General features: G+C 39.8%; 1 protein-coding gene across 3 annotated transcripts in view; it reads right to left on the minus strand.

Moving 5' to 3' along the window:
• Positions 1-342: 342 nt before the first annotated feature.
• The window catches only part of ndufv3 (NADH:ubiquinone oxidoreductase subunit V3), a 32,047-nt gene continuing 13,429 nt past the window's right edge, over positions 343-18,960 (minus strand). Inside the window, exons 3-4 of one of the 3 annotated variants that reach the window (XM_049728443.2) lie at positions 17,043-18,104; positions 343-4,147 (exon numbers count right to left, since the gene is read on the minus strand). In XM_049728443.2, coding sequence (XP_049584400.1) covers positions 3,981-4,147; positions 17,043-18,104 — 1,229 coding nt within the window. In that variant the 3' untranslated portion in view covers positions 343-3,980. The remainder of the gene's footprint in view (positions 4,148-17,042; positions 18,105-18,960) is intronic. The other 2 variants (XM_049728441.2, XM_049728442.2) reach the window with 2 other exon arrangements.

The following is an 18,960-nucleotide window of genomic DNA, read 5'->3' on the forward strand; positions in this document are numbered from 1 at the left end:
TTTGCAAGTGGGCAAACCTGCAAAATCAGCAAGGGGTCAAATACTTATTTCCCCCACTGTATGAACTGTCTGTAATAAGTGTAACAAAAAAAGACTTAAGCCATGATCCATGAAGACTTTTTTCCCATTCATTATAGTGTTTTACATGGGGCACATCAGCGGTCTGGTTCTTATAAATGTTTATACATATGATGTTTTGTGTGCGTAATTTGAAAACAAATTACAAGTAAATTTTGCAGGAGAACTGAGAACTTTTTTTTTCCATTTGTGTCTATAGTTCTGGGAGTACGAGCCATGCTTTCAGAAAACAATTGAGAAAAAAAATGGAACGATACCACCATGTTTTCGTCAGATTCTTGTTCATTTTATTGTCTGGCACCACTAAAAGAACATCAAGTGACCACCGCAAAAGAAAACATGAAATGCCTAAAGGAACCATTTTTTACAGTAGCCTACAATGCCAAGATATTTATGTAAAAACTTAATGATTTTGGCCATTACCAAAAAACCTTTGGAACATGTTTCGATCATTTCAAACTCAACTCTCATAGACTGTTTTTGTTTTCAATGTTATATTGGTCCAAACACATGTACCATTAGTTGTACAATGCTTTCAAAATGAACATTAAACTGAAGAAACAAGGGTGATCTAAATTCTTTCTAGTCATATGTAAGAGACATTTTTCTTCATTGAGACAAATTTTTGTCGCAAAGTAACAGCAAATCGAAAAAAATACAGAAACAGATTTTATTAAATGCATGTGACTTTATATTCAAGACAAATGTTAATAGGGCATTTTAGTTTTTTGTTTGTTAATTCTTCAAGCTTAAAGGGATACTAAAGTTATTTCGCCTTTTTCAGCAGCAAAACTAACATTTTGTCTCATGAATTTTATAACTTAGTTACTTTTCATGTACAATTAATACCATTATAAACACAGTTTGGCAATCACGGCTCAGTTTGCAAACGTAACTTGAGCCATGTTTGGTTATTACCTGACCCCTGAGCACACGTGACGCCATTTTCAGTTGACAGCAAGTGGCAAAAAAAAAGCTTTTTTTAAAGGTGGTAATTGTGCATGAAAATGAAATGAAAGTAATCAAATTAATTCCAGCAAAATAAAAAAAATGACGACTGAAAATGGCAAAATGAGTTATGTATCCCATTAAAATTATACATATTGTGTGGAGGGAACCCTCATGTTTCGCGGGGCAGACGTTCCAATAACAACCCAAGATAGGCAAAATCCGTGAAGTTGAGATTGACTATTATATTTTTTAAGGTATTTTATTTAGGTAATTTATACCTTCATTACAATCCCCTTGCAGCCCCCAAACCATTCCCTTCCTTCTAATTATTTGTTAGACTGATTAAATGTAATTTTTACAATGTAAAATGCAGAATAAATATGATCTGTGATAGAAGCGCGCTCCAATGCCCAGAGGTTTTTCAATTAAGAGCCCTCTACCATCCCCAAATGGTTCCCTTTCTTCTAAATCAGGCATGTCAAACATACGGCCCGCGGGCCGGATCCGGCCCATTGGATCATTTAATCCGGCCCGGCATAAATTTCTGAGTATGTCAAAAAAAGAAGCGAGTCTCTAGCTCATTTCTATCAAACCTTATGATTTTTTCAAATAAATACAAACCAAGTGCTCCCTCCGGCCATGGGAGGGCAGTAAATGTGTAAAAGAGCTCACGTCCAGCGGCATTGACACGAGTTAGTACAAAAACCAAACCGTCAATCTTGCTTCACAATTCACCACAAGTTATCGGTCAACACACCCTTCCCAAAATGGCACTGTCAAAAAAAAAAAAAAAAAAGAAAAGTGGACACGGAGTGCAGAGTTTTCAAGGAAAAATGGACTGAGCATTATTTATTCACAGAAGTTACTCTGTGCATTTCTCTTGTCTCACAGCTGTTCGTCCGGAGGCACCGGACCATCCCGATAATGATTTGAAAAAATATAAAGACAACATAACAGATTTTCTGCGAGAGTTTGAGAGGTTTCAGGTATTCAGTGAACTTGAGAACAAATTTGGCTTTTTTCGCTTGCCATTTACAGTGAAGCCTTCTGATATGCCAGCTGACATTCAACTCGAGCTTATTGACTTGTAGTGCGATTCCGCTATGAAGGATAAATTTGGGTCCGTGGGATTGGATACGTTTTATCAATATCTCGTGCCAGGTTACCCCGAATTAACAGCCATGGCTGTAAACGTTCTATCCATGTTTGGGACTACTTATCTTTGTGAACAGGTTTTCAACGTAATGAACAATAATAAAACAAAGCAGCACTCAAGGTTAACAAATAAACACTTGAATGATATTGTTAAATGTGCTGCTACTCAGGATTTAACACCCAATATTGATACACTTGTGAAGGCAAAAAGATCCCAAGTTTCAGGAGCCAGCAGCAGCAAGTAGACAGCAGGAGTGCAGTGAAAGAGAAAAAAAGTGTGATGACACGAAATTTGTTTGCACTCATTAATACAGATCATTAAAAATAAGATTAATCTGGTTTCATATTAAAGACAGTTAATATTGTGCAGTATATTCTCAGCTTCAGTAGGCCCAGCCTAGTAGTTTGATCGGATGTAGTATAAGCATGCACTGCTATAACTTTTATTTTGTATTTCTTTTTTAATTTATTTCAAAGCAGTACGACAATTAAGGCGAGAATATTTCTTTCATAGCTCCCACTTGAGTTTGTTAAGTGTGGTGAGTTGGTTCAGGTGTAAAACTGCATTCACTTCATTGTTAAAATAAACCAGTGAACCATGAAATCATTTTTTTTCATTGTTTGTGAAAAAAAATGTGTTGTGCTTAGAAAAGATTCCTTGTCATCCGTGATTATAATATGTAGGGTAGGCTACAAATGTAGGCTGAATGATAAAGCATAGTACTGAAAAACAAAGCAAAATATTTGGAGTTGACATTCTTTTACTGATCCGGCCCACCTGAGAACAGAAAGTCTGGATCCGGCCCGAGAGCCAAACTGAGTTTGACATGCCTGTTCTAAATGCTTGTCACATTTAACTTTTCAAATCCAAAATTAAGCAAAAATAGCAACCTGCGGGGCGTGACAATAGTATGTTTGTTCTTTTATTGACTGTAAAGGTACACAACATGCACAGAGCAGTGTGGCAATGTTATTAAAGGAATGGGAAAGGATTTTTGTTGCATAAAAGCATGGGGGAGGCCTTAATATAGTGTATAAATACGTAAGTAAATATATCGTTTGTATTTCGTGGATGGTTCTGGAATGCATCTCTTGCAATAAAAAAAGGGATTACTGTAAATGAATAAAAGCATGATACATTGACACCCCCAAAAAACATCCGTGAAACGAGGCCGTGAAAGGTGAACCGCATCATAGCGAGTTCACACTGTGTTCACACACACACACACACACACACACACACACACACACACACACACACACACACACACACACACACACACACACACACACACACACACACACACACACACACACACACACACACACACACACACACACACACACACACACACACACACACACACACGCACGCCCGCACACACATACACATTCACACACACACACACACACGCGCATGCGTGTATATATATATATATATATGTATATATATATATATATATATTGATTGTGTACATATATATACACATACATATATATATACATATATATACACATATATATACATACATATATATATATATATATATATATATATATATATATATATATATATATATACATATATATACATATATATACACACATATATATATATATATATATACATATATACACACATATATATATATATATATATATATATATATATATATATATATATATATATATATATATATATATATATATATATACATACATATATACATACATATATACATACATATACAAACACAAACACTCACTCACATACAGACACACATCCATCCATTCTTCTAGTGTCGGGGTGAGGGTCTTCCAGAGGTAGGCTGAGGGAGACGATACTTTGCCATCTCTAAATCCATGTCTGCAAAAGTATAAGGGGTGTAGCTGTGGTGTTGGTAATTTTGATATTTGCTGTTGTCAGAAGCATCCTCAGGCTTAGGTACCATTTTTGCAGGTTCTGTAGAAGAAAGCAAAGTGCATAAAATTAATTAGAGTACATTTGCATAATGTATCTTGTCCTGATAATATTTCTATAATATTATTATATATATCATATTATTCATATTATTGGCAGCTACTAACGCCTCGCAGCTACTAACGCCTCTCAGCTAACGCCTCCAAACAGCAGCAAGTCGTGATCCTTTTTCCAGTTTTTGCTGCTAATTTCTTGCCATAGACGGTCCATTCCTGTGCAGTTTATGTTGTTATTTTGTTGCCACAGACGAGCCATTCCTGTGCTGTTAATTTTGCTACTTTGTTCCGCTGCGTCGCAGCGAGGATTTGTGTTGTTGTATTTTTGCCAGTGATTATTAAACCTTGGTTCCAACTTGTCTAACTCCACCAAGGCTTTCAAGAGTGAAAGAAACGATCGTGGAGAGGAATTAACAAAACCAAGGATTTCAAGAAAGAAAGAAAATACAAGCAAACTTAACCGATCTAAGCAGATCGTGAAACGGCGAGTTTGCTAGATGACAGCTAACAGCTGATCTACCGGGGAACAGCAGATTGAGCTGTCAGAGATCGTTCGGACCAACGTAAGCAATATGGGGCTGAAAAAAAACCTGACCATGTCCACGGAGGAGGTCGAGGACATGAAAAAGTCACTTGACTTCCTTTCGGAAGACGTTTCTGCTGTGAGGATGCAGCAGAAAAACATATTTGCACTGGTGGAAGAGGTAATGATTCTCAATGCTGAGAAGGACAAGCGGCTTGCCCACCTGGAAAGTTGGGTTGCAGACCTTGAGCAATAAACAAGAATAAATGACATTGTCATCACTGGAATAGCAATTAAACCAATATCTTATGCAAGGGCAGTGACGGCAGGCAGCGATGGCTGTGAGCAAGATGCAAGTTCAGATGAGCAACAAGTAGCTGCATTTCTGCAAACAAAAGGAATAACTATGGACTCCAACCAGGTAAAGCCTGTCATCCACTACCCAGACGAAACAGTAACGACAAGCCAGCAGTCATTCTGAAATTTGTCAACAGGAAGCACAAAATTGCACTTCTAAAACAGGGTAAGTTGCTCAAAGGCACAGACATCTACATACATAAATGAACATTTGCAAAGACCAACGTGGACATTGCATAGAAACCATGTCACCTGAGAAGAATGAAAAAAATACAGAGTACATGGACCAGAAATTGTAAGATATACATCAAGCTTAATGGATCACCAGAAGAGGCCAATATACTGATGGTGAGGAACTGGAAAAGTACGAATAAGTATCCTCAATAGAATATCAACTCGATTGGACTTGGAACTGAATGGAGGTAACAACACAAAACGCAAACATAATGCTCAGAGACAGTACTCAACCTACATTAAGCAAAAATGGACAAGTAATACAGTGGATACAGGAACATGAACAACTCCAACTAACATTTGATTACAGCGAAAGCAGCACTTTGGACATAGAACAGGACATCGACCCAGACAATAACTTCTTCTCCACCATGAACAACACATGCTATTACTACAGCAATGATCAGTATAATAGGAACAGCTTAACAAAGGCTAAGCTATCTATTATCCTTTTCAATAGCCGAAGTCTATATACAAATTTTAGTAGCATTAGGGATTATTTAAACACATTCAAACAACCATTTGATATAATTACTGTTTCTGAGACCAGAATTACGACTGAGAAGGGAATGCATTTTGAGATGGAAGGCTATGAATTCATACATAACAGAGGTAAGGTGGGGGTGGTGTTGCAATCTATGTTGATTTTAATATGAATTTCACAATTGTAGACGCAGGTGGTGGACAACCTTCTTGAATGTCTCACAATACAGATTTGTGTTGAAAAGAAAAAATATATTATAAACTGTGTCTATAGAGCTCCTGGTTATAGCATTGACAAGTTCACAGAATGGATAGAAAGTGTGATAATACAAAAAGGCAATAAAAATATCTTTATTTGCAGGGATTACAACATTGATATATTAAATCCAAACAAGCAACAAAATATTGATGATTTTTTAAATTTAATGCATAGCTCTTAGTCTCTTTCCTACAATCACTACACCCAGTAGAGGAACATCAGAGTGCTACTCTCACAGATAACATATTCACGAATGTGATAGAAAACAGGACAACAAGCGTGTTATTAATTACTGATGTTACTGACCACCTTCCAGTATTCACAGTATATGACAATTATTTCAAAATTGAAACAGGGGAGTATAAATAACAAAGAATTAGGACAGACGAAAAAAATAGTACTCTAAAACAGGGGTCCCCAACCCCCGGTCCACTTGGTACCGGGCCGCCAAGCCGCACAGAAAAAAATATATATATATACAGTCAAACCTCGGTTTTCGAACGTCCTGTTTCTCGAACAAATCGGAATTAGAAAGAAAAATTTGAGATTATTTTTTTTGCTTCGGTTGTCGAATCAAAATTGGGAGGTCGAGCCTCGCGAGACAAGCCGTGAGGACGTGAGAAAACCCGACCGCGCGGCCCAGATACCGACTGACTCTGTTTGTTGTTATTGTATTTTTGTTACTTTAAGGATTGTATTAACCCCTAATCATGCCTCCAAAGACAGCAAGTGGGAGCAGTAAAACCATCCTAAAACACAAAGACACTCTTAAAGTAATGCGACAGTGAGCGCCCGGCGCACTGCGGTTGTGCAATCGGACCAAATTAAGCTCCCAGCGCACTGAGGTCCACTTAAATTTTGGAAAGTACATCAGGACTTATGTAATCATGAAATATTTTCTTAATTTCAGCGACGGCTCTGTCACAATAATGCGGCCAGCGTGGTGCAGTTGCGCGGTCAGCGGAACGCTACAGTTGCGCGGTCGGCGGTGCGCTGCAGTTGCGCAATCGGACAGCTCAGTGGCCTAGTGGTAGAGTGTCCGCCCTGAGACTGGAAGGTTGTGGGTTCAAACCCCGGCCAAGTCATACCAAAGACTATAAAAAATGGGACCCAATGCCTCCCTGCTTGGTGCTCAGCATTAAGGGTTGGAATTGGGGGGTTAGATCACCAAATGATTCCCGAGCGCGGCACTGCTGCTGCTCACTGCTCCCCTCTCCCCCAGGGGATGGATCAAAATCACACGGGGATGGGTTAAATGCAGAGGACAAATTTCACCACACCCAGATGTGTGTGTGACGATCATTGGGACTTTAACTAACTTTAAAAATGCACGAATGAAAAAATGCTTAAAAAAGGCGTTTTTTTTTTTAAGTCTTGGAACAGATTAAATTTTTTTCCATTATTTGTAATGGGAAAAATAGATTTGATAAAAAGATAAATATAAAAGATATAACAATAAATTAATATTATAAGATTAAGCTTAAAAGAATACTATAAAAATAAATCAGAAGATAATAAAAATAATACTAGAATTTGCAATTCCTGAAGAAATTGCGTGTGAAGGTGAAGAAGTTCAATAAATACTTGGGGAATGTTGCAGAATGATGTTGAAACGAGTTGAATCGGTTGAAAAATGTAGAAATTAGAGTTGAAAAAATTTGAAAGTTTGGAATTTTTGGTAAGTGGGAAGTTGTGGAATAGGTAGGCAAAAGATGAACAGTGGAAAGTTGGAATGGGTTGAATCGGTTGAAAAATGTAGAAATTAGAGTAGAAAAATGAAATTTTGGAGAATTTGGTTGAATTTCAAAATTGGAATTTTTGGTAAGTGGGAAGTTGTGGAATAGGTAGGCAAAAGATGAACAGTTGAAAATTGGATTGGGTTGAATCGGTTGAAAAATGTAGAATTTAGAGTACAAAAACAAAATTTAGGAGAATTTGGTTAAATTTCAAACTTGAAAAAGTGGAATTTTTGCTAAGTGGGAAGGTGTGGAATAGGTAGGCAAAAGATGAACAGTTGAAAGTTGGAACGAGTTGAATCGGTGGAAGAATGTAGAAATTAGAAGTGAAAAACTAAATTTAGTGAAATTTTGCAAAATTTTGTGCAAATTTTAAAAGAATAAAACGTAAAATTTATGAATTTGGCAAGTTTGGGAATGTCCCCAATGTGATTTGATTGTGTTGAATTAAGTGGATTTCAAACTGGAACAACGTAAATGTGAAATGTTGAATCTGCCATTAAGAATGAATGGGGAAAAATTTGCCGGAAATTTTTGAATTTTGTGAAAACGGAAAATGTAAGAAATGTAAGCAGCCGTGTCATGAATATTTGGAATAAGTGAAAAGTGGAACGGAGTGAATCGGTTGAAGTATGTGGAAGTAGTTAGGCGTCAAAAAAGTGAGCGGAATAAGTAGAATAATAATAAGTAGAAATTGCAATTCCTGAAGAAATTGTGTGTGAAGGTGAAGAAGTTGAATGAATACTTGGGGAATGCTGCAGAATGATGTTGAAACGAGTTGAATCGGTTGAAAAATGTAGAAATTAGAAGGGAAAAAGGAAATTTTGGAAAATTGGGTGTGAATTTCAAAATTGCAAATGTGGTATTTTGGGTAAGTGGGAAGGTAGGAAAATGATGAACAGTTGAAAGGTGGAATGGGTTGAATCAGTTGAAAAATGTAGAAATTAGAGTAGAAAAACAAAATTTTGGAGAATTGGTTGAATTTCGAATTTGGAATATTTGGTAAATGGGAAGTTGTGGAATAGGTAGGCAAAAGATGAACACTTGAAAGTTGGAACGGCTTGAATCGGTTGAAAAATGTAGAAGTTAGAGCAAATGTTGAATCCCCATAGAGAATGAATGGGAATTTAAAAGGAAAAGATATTGCGCCAAAATCTTTTGAAATTTGGAACGAAACATACGGCTTCAGAAGGTTCACTTTTGGGGTTAAAATGTTAAAACGGGTTTAATCGGACAAAAAATGCAAGTTAGTGCAAATGTAGCTATTTGGGGCACTTTGTGTTGAATTAAGGTCAATTCCGGTTTGATACGGGTCACTTCCGGTTTATTAGGGGCACTTCCGGTTTAATATAGATCACTTCCGGTTTAGCTGAGATCACTTCCGGTTTATTTGGGGTCACTTCTGATTTAAAAAGGTCACTTCCGGTTTATTTGGGGTCACTTCCGATTTACCTAAGGTCACTTCCGGTTTGATTTGGGGCACTTCCGGTTCATTCTGGGTTCATTGGGGGCACTTCAGGGTCAATCCAAGATGGCCGCCACACTGGAAGTGGGGGTCAAGGGGGTGAATATGGTAAGCATAAGGTGAACAAAGTGAATAAAGTTGGAATGGGTTGAATCGGTTGAAATATGTAGAAATTAGAGAAGAAAAACAAAATTGTAGAGAATTTTTGGTAAGTGGGAAGTTGTGGAATAGGAAGGCAAACGATGAACAGTTGAAAGTTGGAATGGGTTGAATCAGTTAAAAACTGTAGAAGTTAGAGCAAATCTCGAATCCCCATAGAGAAACAATGGGAATTAAAAGAAAAAACAATTGCGCCAAAATTTTGGGAAATTTGGAACAAAAGGAATTTAACGGCTTCAGGAGGTTCACTTTTGGGGTTAAAATGTTGAAACGGGTTTAATCGGACAAAAATTGCAAAAGTTAGCGGAAATGTAGGTAATTAATGTTGAAATAAGGTCACTTCCCGTTTGATTTGGGTCACTTCCGGTCTATTTGGGTCACTTCCGGTTTATTTTGGGTCACTTCCGGAAATGAAAATTGCTAAGGTCATTCCGCTTTATAAAAATGGGAGCAAACAACTTTACAAACTACAGACCTATCTCAATATTGCCACAACTCTCAAAAATATTGGAAAAGCTTTTTAACAGTAAAATAGATGGATTTTTGGAAAAACAAATTATTTGCAGAAAACCAATATGGCTTTAGGGTTAACGGATCAACAGCACAGGCATTAATGGAATCAATCAAGGAAATCACAGATGCAATAGACAACAAAAGACATGCAATAGGAGTATTCATCGACCTCAAAAAAGATTTTGACACAATTACTCATAACATATTATTCAATAAACTCGAAAAATATGGGATAAGGGGAACAGTATTAGACTGGATAAAAGATTATCTGAGCGAACGGCAACAGTTTGTAAAGTTGGGTAATCACTGCTCTGAATATTTGGATATTACATGTGGTGTTTCACAAGGGTCAGTATTAGGCCCTAAATTGTTTATTTTGTATATAAATGATATGTGCAAAGTATCGAGAGAACTAAAAATCGTCAATTTTGCAGATGACACCAATATTTTTTTGTTCAGGTAATAGCATCCAACAAGTGGAATCAGTGTTAAATGAGGAAATGAAAAAAAATAAAACCATGGTTTGACTCAGGGGTGGGCAAACTTTTTGACTTGCGGGCCGAATTGGGTTCTAAATTTTGACCGGGGGGCCGAACCAGGAGCAGATGGATGTAGTGTTTGTGTGAAGTAATATAAACAACCTGTAAAGGTCATTGCATAAAAGGTTTTGACCTTTAGTAGGTAGTAAAGCATAAATATTCAAAAAAAGTTTTTGGAAAACAAATGCATTTATTAACAGCATTAAAAAAAAAATCCCTAAAAAATTGCTATCAGTGATTCTCATAAAATACGACACTGTTATTATGAATAACAGTCTCCATCACTTCAGTGCCTGCAGGTCAGATTAATGAAAGATGTTTATCTTATGAGGTCACATCAAACGGCAAACATTCTGACCAAATATATCATCTTGAAGAATCGGTGAAAGCATACATCCGAATAAAGTAATCAAAACGGCAACACGGTGAGGGGTATCTGAAAATCAGAGCAGTTTTAACTCACAAACACCTGGTAACAGAGGTGAGGAAACGGGAAACACTTCCTTAAAGTAAGCCTTAAGAACTTTAAAGGTTAAAATTAGTCACAAACAGGTGGTGCATCAATGTCCTTGAGCATCCTGCATTGTTTGAAAATGAGAATGGTCGCTAGTTTCAATCCCTGCTATTTGTACAGATCATATTCAAAATGCATTTTTTTTACAACAAACTTGAAAGCCTCCCCTTCATTTTCAGTGGGAACAGTGTTGTTGGTCTCCCTTTTTTTTGCTAGTGTGTCATAGTGGCAATTCTTAGGAGAGATCCGAGGTGTTGGTCCGTTTACCTAGATCTGTGACGGGTTGATGTTGATGTTCATGTGGCTGAACGTCACGTCGCGTACGTCGAGCCAAATTGGCCACTCTTTTTAAACACTCAGCACTCAGTGTCCACCTTGCTTTTCCTTGGGCGACTCATTTTAATGGAAGGATTCCAGGGGAAGGTTTGTGGGTGGCTTTAGCGTAAAACTGTATCCGAAAGCTCGGCGCATATGCATGGATATGTATGTATGCATGGATATGTATACTTGTGGGTATATGTGTATATGGGTATAAACATTTAAGCGTGTGAATGTATATGGATAGACGCAAGTGTATGTATTGTACATGTACATGTGTATGTATGTTATGTGAATTTATACATGTATGTATGTGTATATATGTATGTATGTGTATATATGTATGTATGTGTATATATGTATGTATGTATGTATATATTTATGTATGTGTATATAGTATGTATGTATGTGTATATATGTATGTGTTAATGACGTGCGGTGAGGTTCATGACTGGGGAGGCACTTTTTTTCTCTCTTTTTTTTTGCTTCCTATATTTCAGAGATTTTGGCTGACGGCAAACGGGAAGCTCGGTAATCTTTGTGTATTTCATTTGTTCTGAAAAATTATATCCTATTATATAGACTGCCAGGGGCGTGGATAAGATTTTGGAACTTGGCAGAGAATAGGGGTGATAGGGACTGATCCACTGGATCTGGATAAAATCCGTTACAGGCCAAAATGACTGGATCGGTACAAGACTATTTTTATAAGTACTAGTGCTAAAGCTATAAAATATTTTGGTATTCAGATATCACGCTGGAATTTTTATCGAATAACCTGTTGTTCAGATAAAATAAAAATGTATTTTTTCAGTTTTTCTGTTGTATTCACTTCATGAAACAAACAAGTGGTTTTCATTTTTAAGATATTTTTCGGACTATAAGCCGCACCCGATTATAGGCCGCACCAGCTAAAATTGGAGGAAAATCTTGTTTTGTTCCTATATAAGCCGTACCGGACTATAAGCTGCAGGTGTTTTAATGTTTAATTACCATTAGTAAGAGAATATATACAAAGAAGATTGTCCGGAAAGAGATGGTTCTGTGGGGACGCATACCTTTTATTAACGTAACGTTTATTGACAGAGATGAAGCTCTGCAAACATACAGACATGTATGAATCTCAGCGACAATCATAATAAAATTAATGTGCAGGGAACACTTGCAACACACAACTAATAATGGGACCACTTACAGGGGTAAAGTTGGCAATGCGATACGAGCTACACGTAAAGCTCCGGGGAAGACATGACCCGGAAAAAAATACTGAAAAGGGTGACGCACCAAGACGTCATCAACAATAGCCCAGTGCCCTCTAGTGGCCGGAGGGAACCTCTACAACAGATGCAGCAGCTCCATTTCTTTTGTTTTGTTAAAATCGACTGCCTTTGACTTAAAAGCAGTGAGCTTGCAAAAGCTGCTGTGACCAAGCAAAACATGTTGGATAATATGAAGTTCACTGACTTGTTTAAAGCTGTTGAACCAAGATAGCATTGAGCATTAGCAACTGCCGACCCGGAGCAGTTATAGTAGCGCTCATAATAGGAATGTTGCATTAATGTTGATTTTTTTTTTTTAATTGATTTGTTTATTTTGGCAGGCACATAATCAACATTCATTACAACCTCATTTCATGTTGTGTTTTCATATGACATGTCAAAAAGGGAAACGGTTGAAGCAATTCTGCTTATCTAGTCCAGTCCCAATTTCAACAAAGGATTTACATTGCCAGACACACTGATTTCATTTCCATGGTGTTACTTATAATACCACCGTGACCAAAAAGAGGAAGAAAGACAGAAAAACAAAATAATGGACAAAATGTGACATTTTATTTGAATACAACAATGATAAATTAACTGAATGTTTGATAGATTGGAAAGTTTGATTTGAATACAGCGATGAGAAATTACTAAATTTCAAGAGATTTGGAGTCACAATCTTGCAGACACCCTCCCCAGCATCGGACGGCCCTTGCTTCAACCAATCACAGCTCGTTGTCTCCCATGCTGGACTCAAATAAGTTTGTCTATCTTCTTTTTGAGTCCACACATCACTTGTTGAAGCATAGTCTACATCTCTCTGGTCTCTGTTGTCAACTCTTAGACTTTTGTCCAAGGCCGGAAGTCCCTCATTGCCAAACTCAAAATTTTAGATCCTAAAAGATCTGACCAGGCGGGTCAAGTTTATATCCCATGAGCCAACACTATCGCAACAGAGGGGTGTAAGTATATAATCCATGGACCAAAATTTACAGATTAGTTAGAAGATTACAGTGTGGCACATGTGCTCAAATATTGATACCTATAAACGTACTGACATTAATAAACGCAGCTAACGCTCGCCACGCAGCTAACGCTCACCACGCAGACGGTTTCAAGAGTGAAAGAAACGAACGTGGAGTGGAATTAACAAAACTAAGGATCTCAAGAGTGAAAGGAAAATACGCTTGGAGCAGGATTGGAGCTAATGAAAAAAAGATGGCGCCCGTGATGGCAAGCCGTCTGCCTCGCTCCTTTGCTGTTAAGTCTTTTTCCCTGCTCCTGCTGCCTTCCGATATGTTTCTGCTCTGCTGACATATGATCGCCAAACGCTCCTTGACCTTGGGGCTTGGTTTGAATCCCCACTGCTACCTGATCGCCCATTTTTCGATCAGCAAACAACGGTGCTGGCGGACATTCCTGAACACCTGCGCCGACTATCTAATGTCTCTCCCCGGAGGGAACGCGACCAAAAGTCCCGTTCCAACGGACCCTGCGGCTCCGAACACCGACGCCGGCTGTCATGCCCTCTCCCCCAGAGAAAGCGCTCTAGAAGACGAGGGAGATGTGACAGTGTGATTGTCCGCCTCAAAGCTCACCTGAGAGTCTCCTCCTTGGCTGAACTGCGCTGCGGATTTTCTCCTCCTGTTCGGTTCGTGTGTAGCCGTTGGTTCCAGCCCGTCTTTCCGGTGCCAGTCCCTCTGATTACTCCGGTGGACTGACCTGCTACCCTGGCGCAGCTTGGAGCTGGAGCATCACGGAGAGAACTTGTTTGCGTCTGGCCTCCCGACACCGGCTCCATCTCGCCCGTCTACCTGAAGTGTCCTCTTTTGAATATCTGGCCTTCAAATCAAAACCTCCGTCCAAGATCAATGCTGTTCTAATTTACCGGCCACCCAAACCACACCCGGGGGATCCCAAGGCGTTCCCAGGCCAGCTGAGAGACATAGTCTCTCCAGCGCGTCCTGGGTTGTCCCCGGGGTCTCCTACCGGTGGGACATGCCCGGAACACCTCCCCAGGGAGGCGTCCAGGAGGCATCCGGATGAGATGCCCGAGCCACCTCATCTGGCTCCTCTCAACGTGGAGGAGTAGCGACTCTACTCCAAGTCTCTCCCGGATGACCAAGCTTCTCACCCTATCTCTAAGGGAGAGCCCGGACATCCTGCGGAGAAAACTCATTTCGGCCGCTTGTATCGGGGATCTCGTTCTTTCGGTCACGACCCATAGCTCGTGACCATAGGTGAGGGTAGGAGCGTAAATCGACCGGTAAATTGAGAGCTTTGCCTTTTAGCTCAGCTCTCTCTTTACCACAACGGACCGGTGCAGGGTCCGCATTACTGCCGACGCTGCACCGATCCGCCTGTCGATCTCACGCTCCATCCTCCCCTCACTCGTGAACAAGACCCCAAGATACTTAAACTCCTCCACTTGGGGCAGGATCTCATCCCCGATCCGGAGAGGGCATTCCACCCTTTTCCCATCGAGGACCATGGACTCGGATTTGGAGGTGCTGACCCTCATCCCAGCCGCTTCACACTCGGCTGCGAACCGCTCCAGTGAGAGCTGGAGATCACGGCCTGAAGAAGCCAACAGCACCACGTCGTCTGCAAAAAGCAGAGACGCGATGCTGAGGTCCCCAAACCGGACCCCCTCAACGCCTCGGCGGCGCCTAGAAATACTGTCCATAAAAGTTATTAACAGAATCGGTGACAAAGGGCAGCCTTGGCGGAGTCCAACCCTCACTGTGAACGAATCAGACTTACTGCCGGAAATGCGGACCAAACTTTGGCATCGGTGATACAGGGACCGAACCGCCCTTATCAGTTGGCTCGGCACGCCGTACTCCCGAAGCACCCTCCCACAGAACCTCCCGAGGGACACGATCGAACGCCTTCTCCAAGTCCACGAAACACATGTGGACTGGTTGGGCGAACTCCCACGCACCCTCGAGGATCCTGCTGAGGGTGTAGAGCTGCTCCACTGTTCCACGGCCAGGACGAAAGCTACACTCCTGAAATATATGTATATATATATATATATATATATGTGTGTATATGTATATATGTGTGTAGTATGTATGTCAAAGTCAAAGTCAAAGTCAAAGTCTCCTTTATTGTCAATTCCTCCGCATGTCAAGACACACAAAGAGATCGAAATTACGTTTCTCACTATCCCAGGGTGACAAGACAGAGTACACAACGCACATACAAGTAAACAACACAGGAAAAATAACACAAGAAGTCAACATCAATGAACAATAAGCGTGATAGCACGCTAGCCGCTCCCGATGCACAGCAGAGTCCGGTAAGATGACAGTCAACCAGGCCACTGTGAACACGAGCACACAGCAGGCACGCACTGTCCGGTTCGTGGATCCTATCAGACGAACGCAACCCATCTTGTCGCGAACGAACGTACGCCAGGAGAATGGAACGCTGGGCGAGCTGGGTTGGCCGCAAGCCTGGCCCGACGTCTCCGTGCTGGCCCCTCTTCTGCTGCTTCGCAGACCCACTGCCGACGCATCCCAACAATGCTCCAGGACAGAGCAGTCCGAGCTCACGACACAGTCCAACCGGGGGAGGAAGAGCAGGCCAGTCCGGCGTCGCTCCATGACGAAGCAGTCCGAGCGCCCTTAATCTCTCCGCACCAAAGTCCAGAACGCCATAAAATCCACTTCCGCCGATGTTGAGCAGAACATGCCCGCCGCACTAGTAGCACGACGTATCACACGAGACGAACACACACAAAACTGCCGGACAAACACTCAGTAAACACTCACACAACACCGAACGGGACAGAGAGTGGCCGCTGCGTGTGCACGCGCCGCCATCTTGAGCCATTGGATGTTGGATGATGTATGTATGCATGTGTATATGTATGTGTCTATGTATGTATGTGTACATGCATGTATATATGTATGTATGTATATATATATATATATATATATATATATATATATATATATATATATATATGTATATGTACGTGTATATGTGTATGTATGTATATGTATATATATGTATATCTTTAACATATCTGAAAATGGACAAGCAAACATGTGGTTACAAGGGGTAGAGCTAGATAAGCCTAGGCTTCCTTCTACTCCCTTTTGAACAAATAAGATTTTTATGATAAAGTGAAAATTTATAACGCAATGTTTTTTTTTTCTTTTCTTTCTTCTCTATTGTACTATGGAGTTATTATTTTCAGTATTTTTTACTTTCTTTTCTTGTATTTCTTTAAATGTTCGAAATAAACAAAGGAAACAAACAAACAAATATATATATATACATATATATTTTTTTTTGTTAAGTAGAAATTGCACACTTCAAATTACACATTTATATGGTTGTGGTGGTATATCAATGCCAAAAATGCAAAAATTATACCACCCCAAAACTCATGGAAGTTATAGTATGCTGAATGAGTTGCTATGATTACTGAGGTGGCCATCTCTAGGTGATGAAAGATTCTCATAGAATGATTACAGAATTATTAAGTTGGATGGTGTAGTGTTACCCTCACGTGGAGTCTGTGTCTGGTGTTCTCCTCTCATAGTGTGCAGTTGCTCACTGGTACTCTGCGATGTGGTGAAGACCATAGTTGGAATATCACTCGTTGTTCCAGAGGGGACAGCGCCATCTACTTGGAAAGCAGCAGTTCCGCAAGGGGGCTTAACAGTTCCTTGATGGGCTGATTCATCCTCTACAAGCATGGGTGCAGTATTCACTTCAGGACACACATGTTCTGTGATTTCTAGGTCCTGTCCTGGAGATGAAACCTCAATCACAGATTTAACTGCAGAATTTTCAACACTAAGAGGGACAGTGAGAGATCCTGGGCACGCTATTAATTTAAAAGAACATAGTTCACCTTCTAAGTCAGTCTCATTGATATCTGATACATCTTCTGACACATCCTGGAATCGTGGGGCAGAATTTATTCGTTCTTCATCGACACTAAAATGTTGTACCTCTCTGGTATTTTTAGAGGCTTCTGTATGTGCAGCTTCTGCTGGCAAAGGAGCAGGGGCATTATTGGCTTCAAGTTCTGGTAAAATCTCGTCATTTTGGTCATTAGAATGACCCTTTTCGTGAGATGTCATGTGCTGGAACTTTACTTGTGTATTCTGTGGGACTTCTGATACGTCTTGCTCAGATATTTCATGTTCGTCATCTTCAGAGTCAGAATCGGAATCGGAAGTGTCGTTGCTCAATGAGGAAGGGGTTTTGGTACTTGCTTGATCACCAAGTTCAGAATTGGGTGTCTTTGTTGTGGCTACTTGACCTGGGGCTGGACTGAAATTATCATCTACTACAGGGAAAACTCCATGTGTAATAATCACATCAGTACCTAAGGGAGGAGTTGAGTCTGACAAGGCTTCCTTCTTAATAGGTGTGATTTCAATATTATCAATGGCAGGAAATGCATTCACTACGCTGTCTACAGTGGAAATGGGCATTGATATTGACATTCCCAGAGGCTGTATTGGAAAAGCTTCATGGTTCAAAACCTTAATAGGAAAGGAAACTCCAGTCTTGTGTCTTTGCAGGGTTGCTCTCTCATCTGGTTCGTTTGCTGCTGAGCAAAATGAAACAATAGTGAAACGTTACGTCATAAAAAAAAACGAGAATTTTCACAAGGTGGGACTTTTCATAAATTTAATTCATTACCGACTTCATTTGCGATCTGAGACATTTGCAAACTTTCTCAAATGAATGTAAAAATTTGTGTTCCAGCCTCGGACTAAACATTTACCTTGCATTTATTCGGTGCGTGGTTAAAGCGTATGATAAAAAAAAATACCAAAAAAGATAGTTAAAACACACTTTCTTAAGAAATGACAGCAAGTTACTGTGAAGCTTTCATCATTCATTATTATAGTCTCAAAAACAGCGTACCAATGTGGGAGGAAACCAGAGTACCCAAAACAAGCTTTCGCAGGCAAGGAGAGAAAATAGAAACTCCAAACAGGAAGGCCAGAAAACCACACTAAAGTAAAGGCAAACTTATTTATATAGCCCTGAATCACAGAAATGTCTCAAAGGTCTTCACATCTCCACAGTGAAAAATATTAGCAGCATCCCCTGGAGGGTAAGAAGAAAAAAAAAAAAGGATGAAATGAAAAATCTTGAGTCGGGTCCGCAGATGGGGGAGGGTGACTGCCCCTTCCAGTGAATTGGTTAGAAAAAGGTTAGCATTAGCGGTAAGCGGCTTGCTAACCATGATGGGCCTGTGAAGATACATAGCCATTGTAATCCATCACGGTCTACTGCAGGGGTGTCAAACTTGTTTTTGTTGCGGGCCGCATCATCGTCATAGTTTGATTCAAAGGGCCATTCAAATTGTCAACCCAAATAAATGTATGAACGTCTCATATTGTATACTATATAGTATAGGCTACACATCAAACTGATGAATAACTAGTTTTCAAAAC

This window comes from Syngnathus scovelli, chromosome 8 (genome assembly GCF_024217435.2).
Source record: "Syngnathus scovelli strain Florida chromosome 8, RoL_Ssco_1.2, whole genome shotgun sequence".
NCBI classification, from domain to species: Eukaryota; Metazoa; Chordata; class Actinopteri; order Syngnathiformes; family Syngnathidae; genus Syngnathus; species Syngnathus scovelli.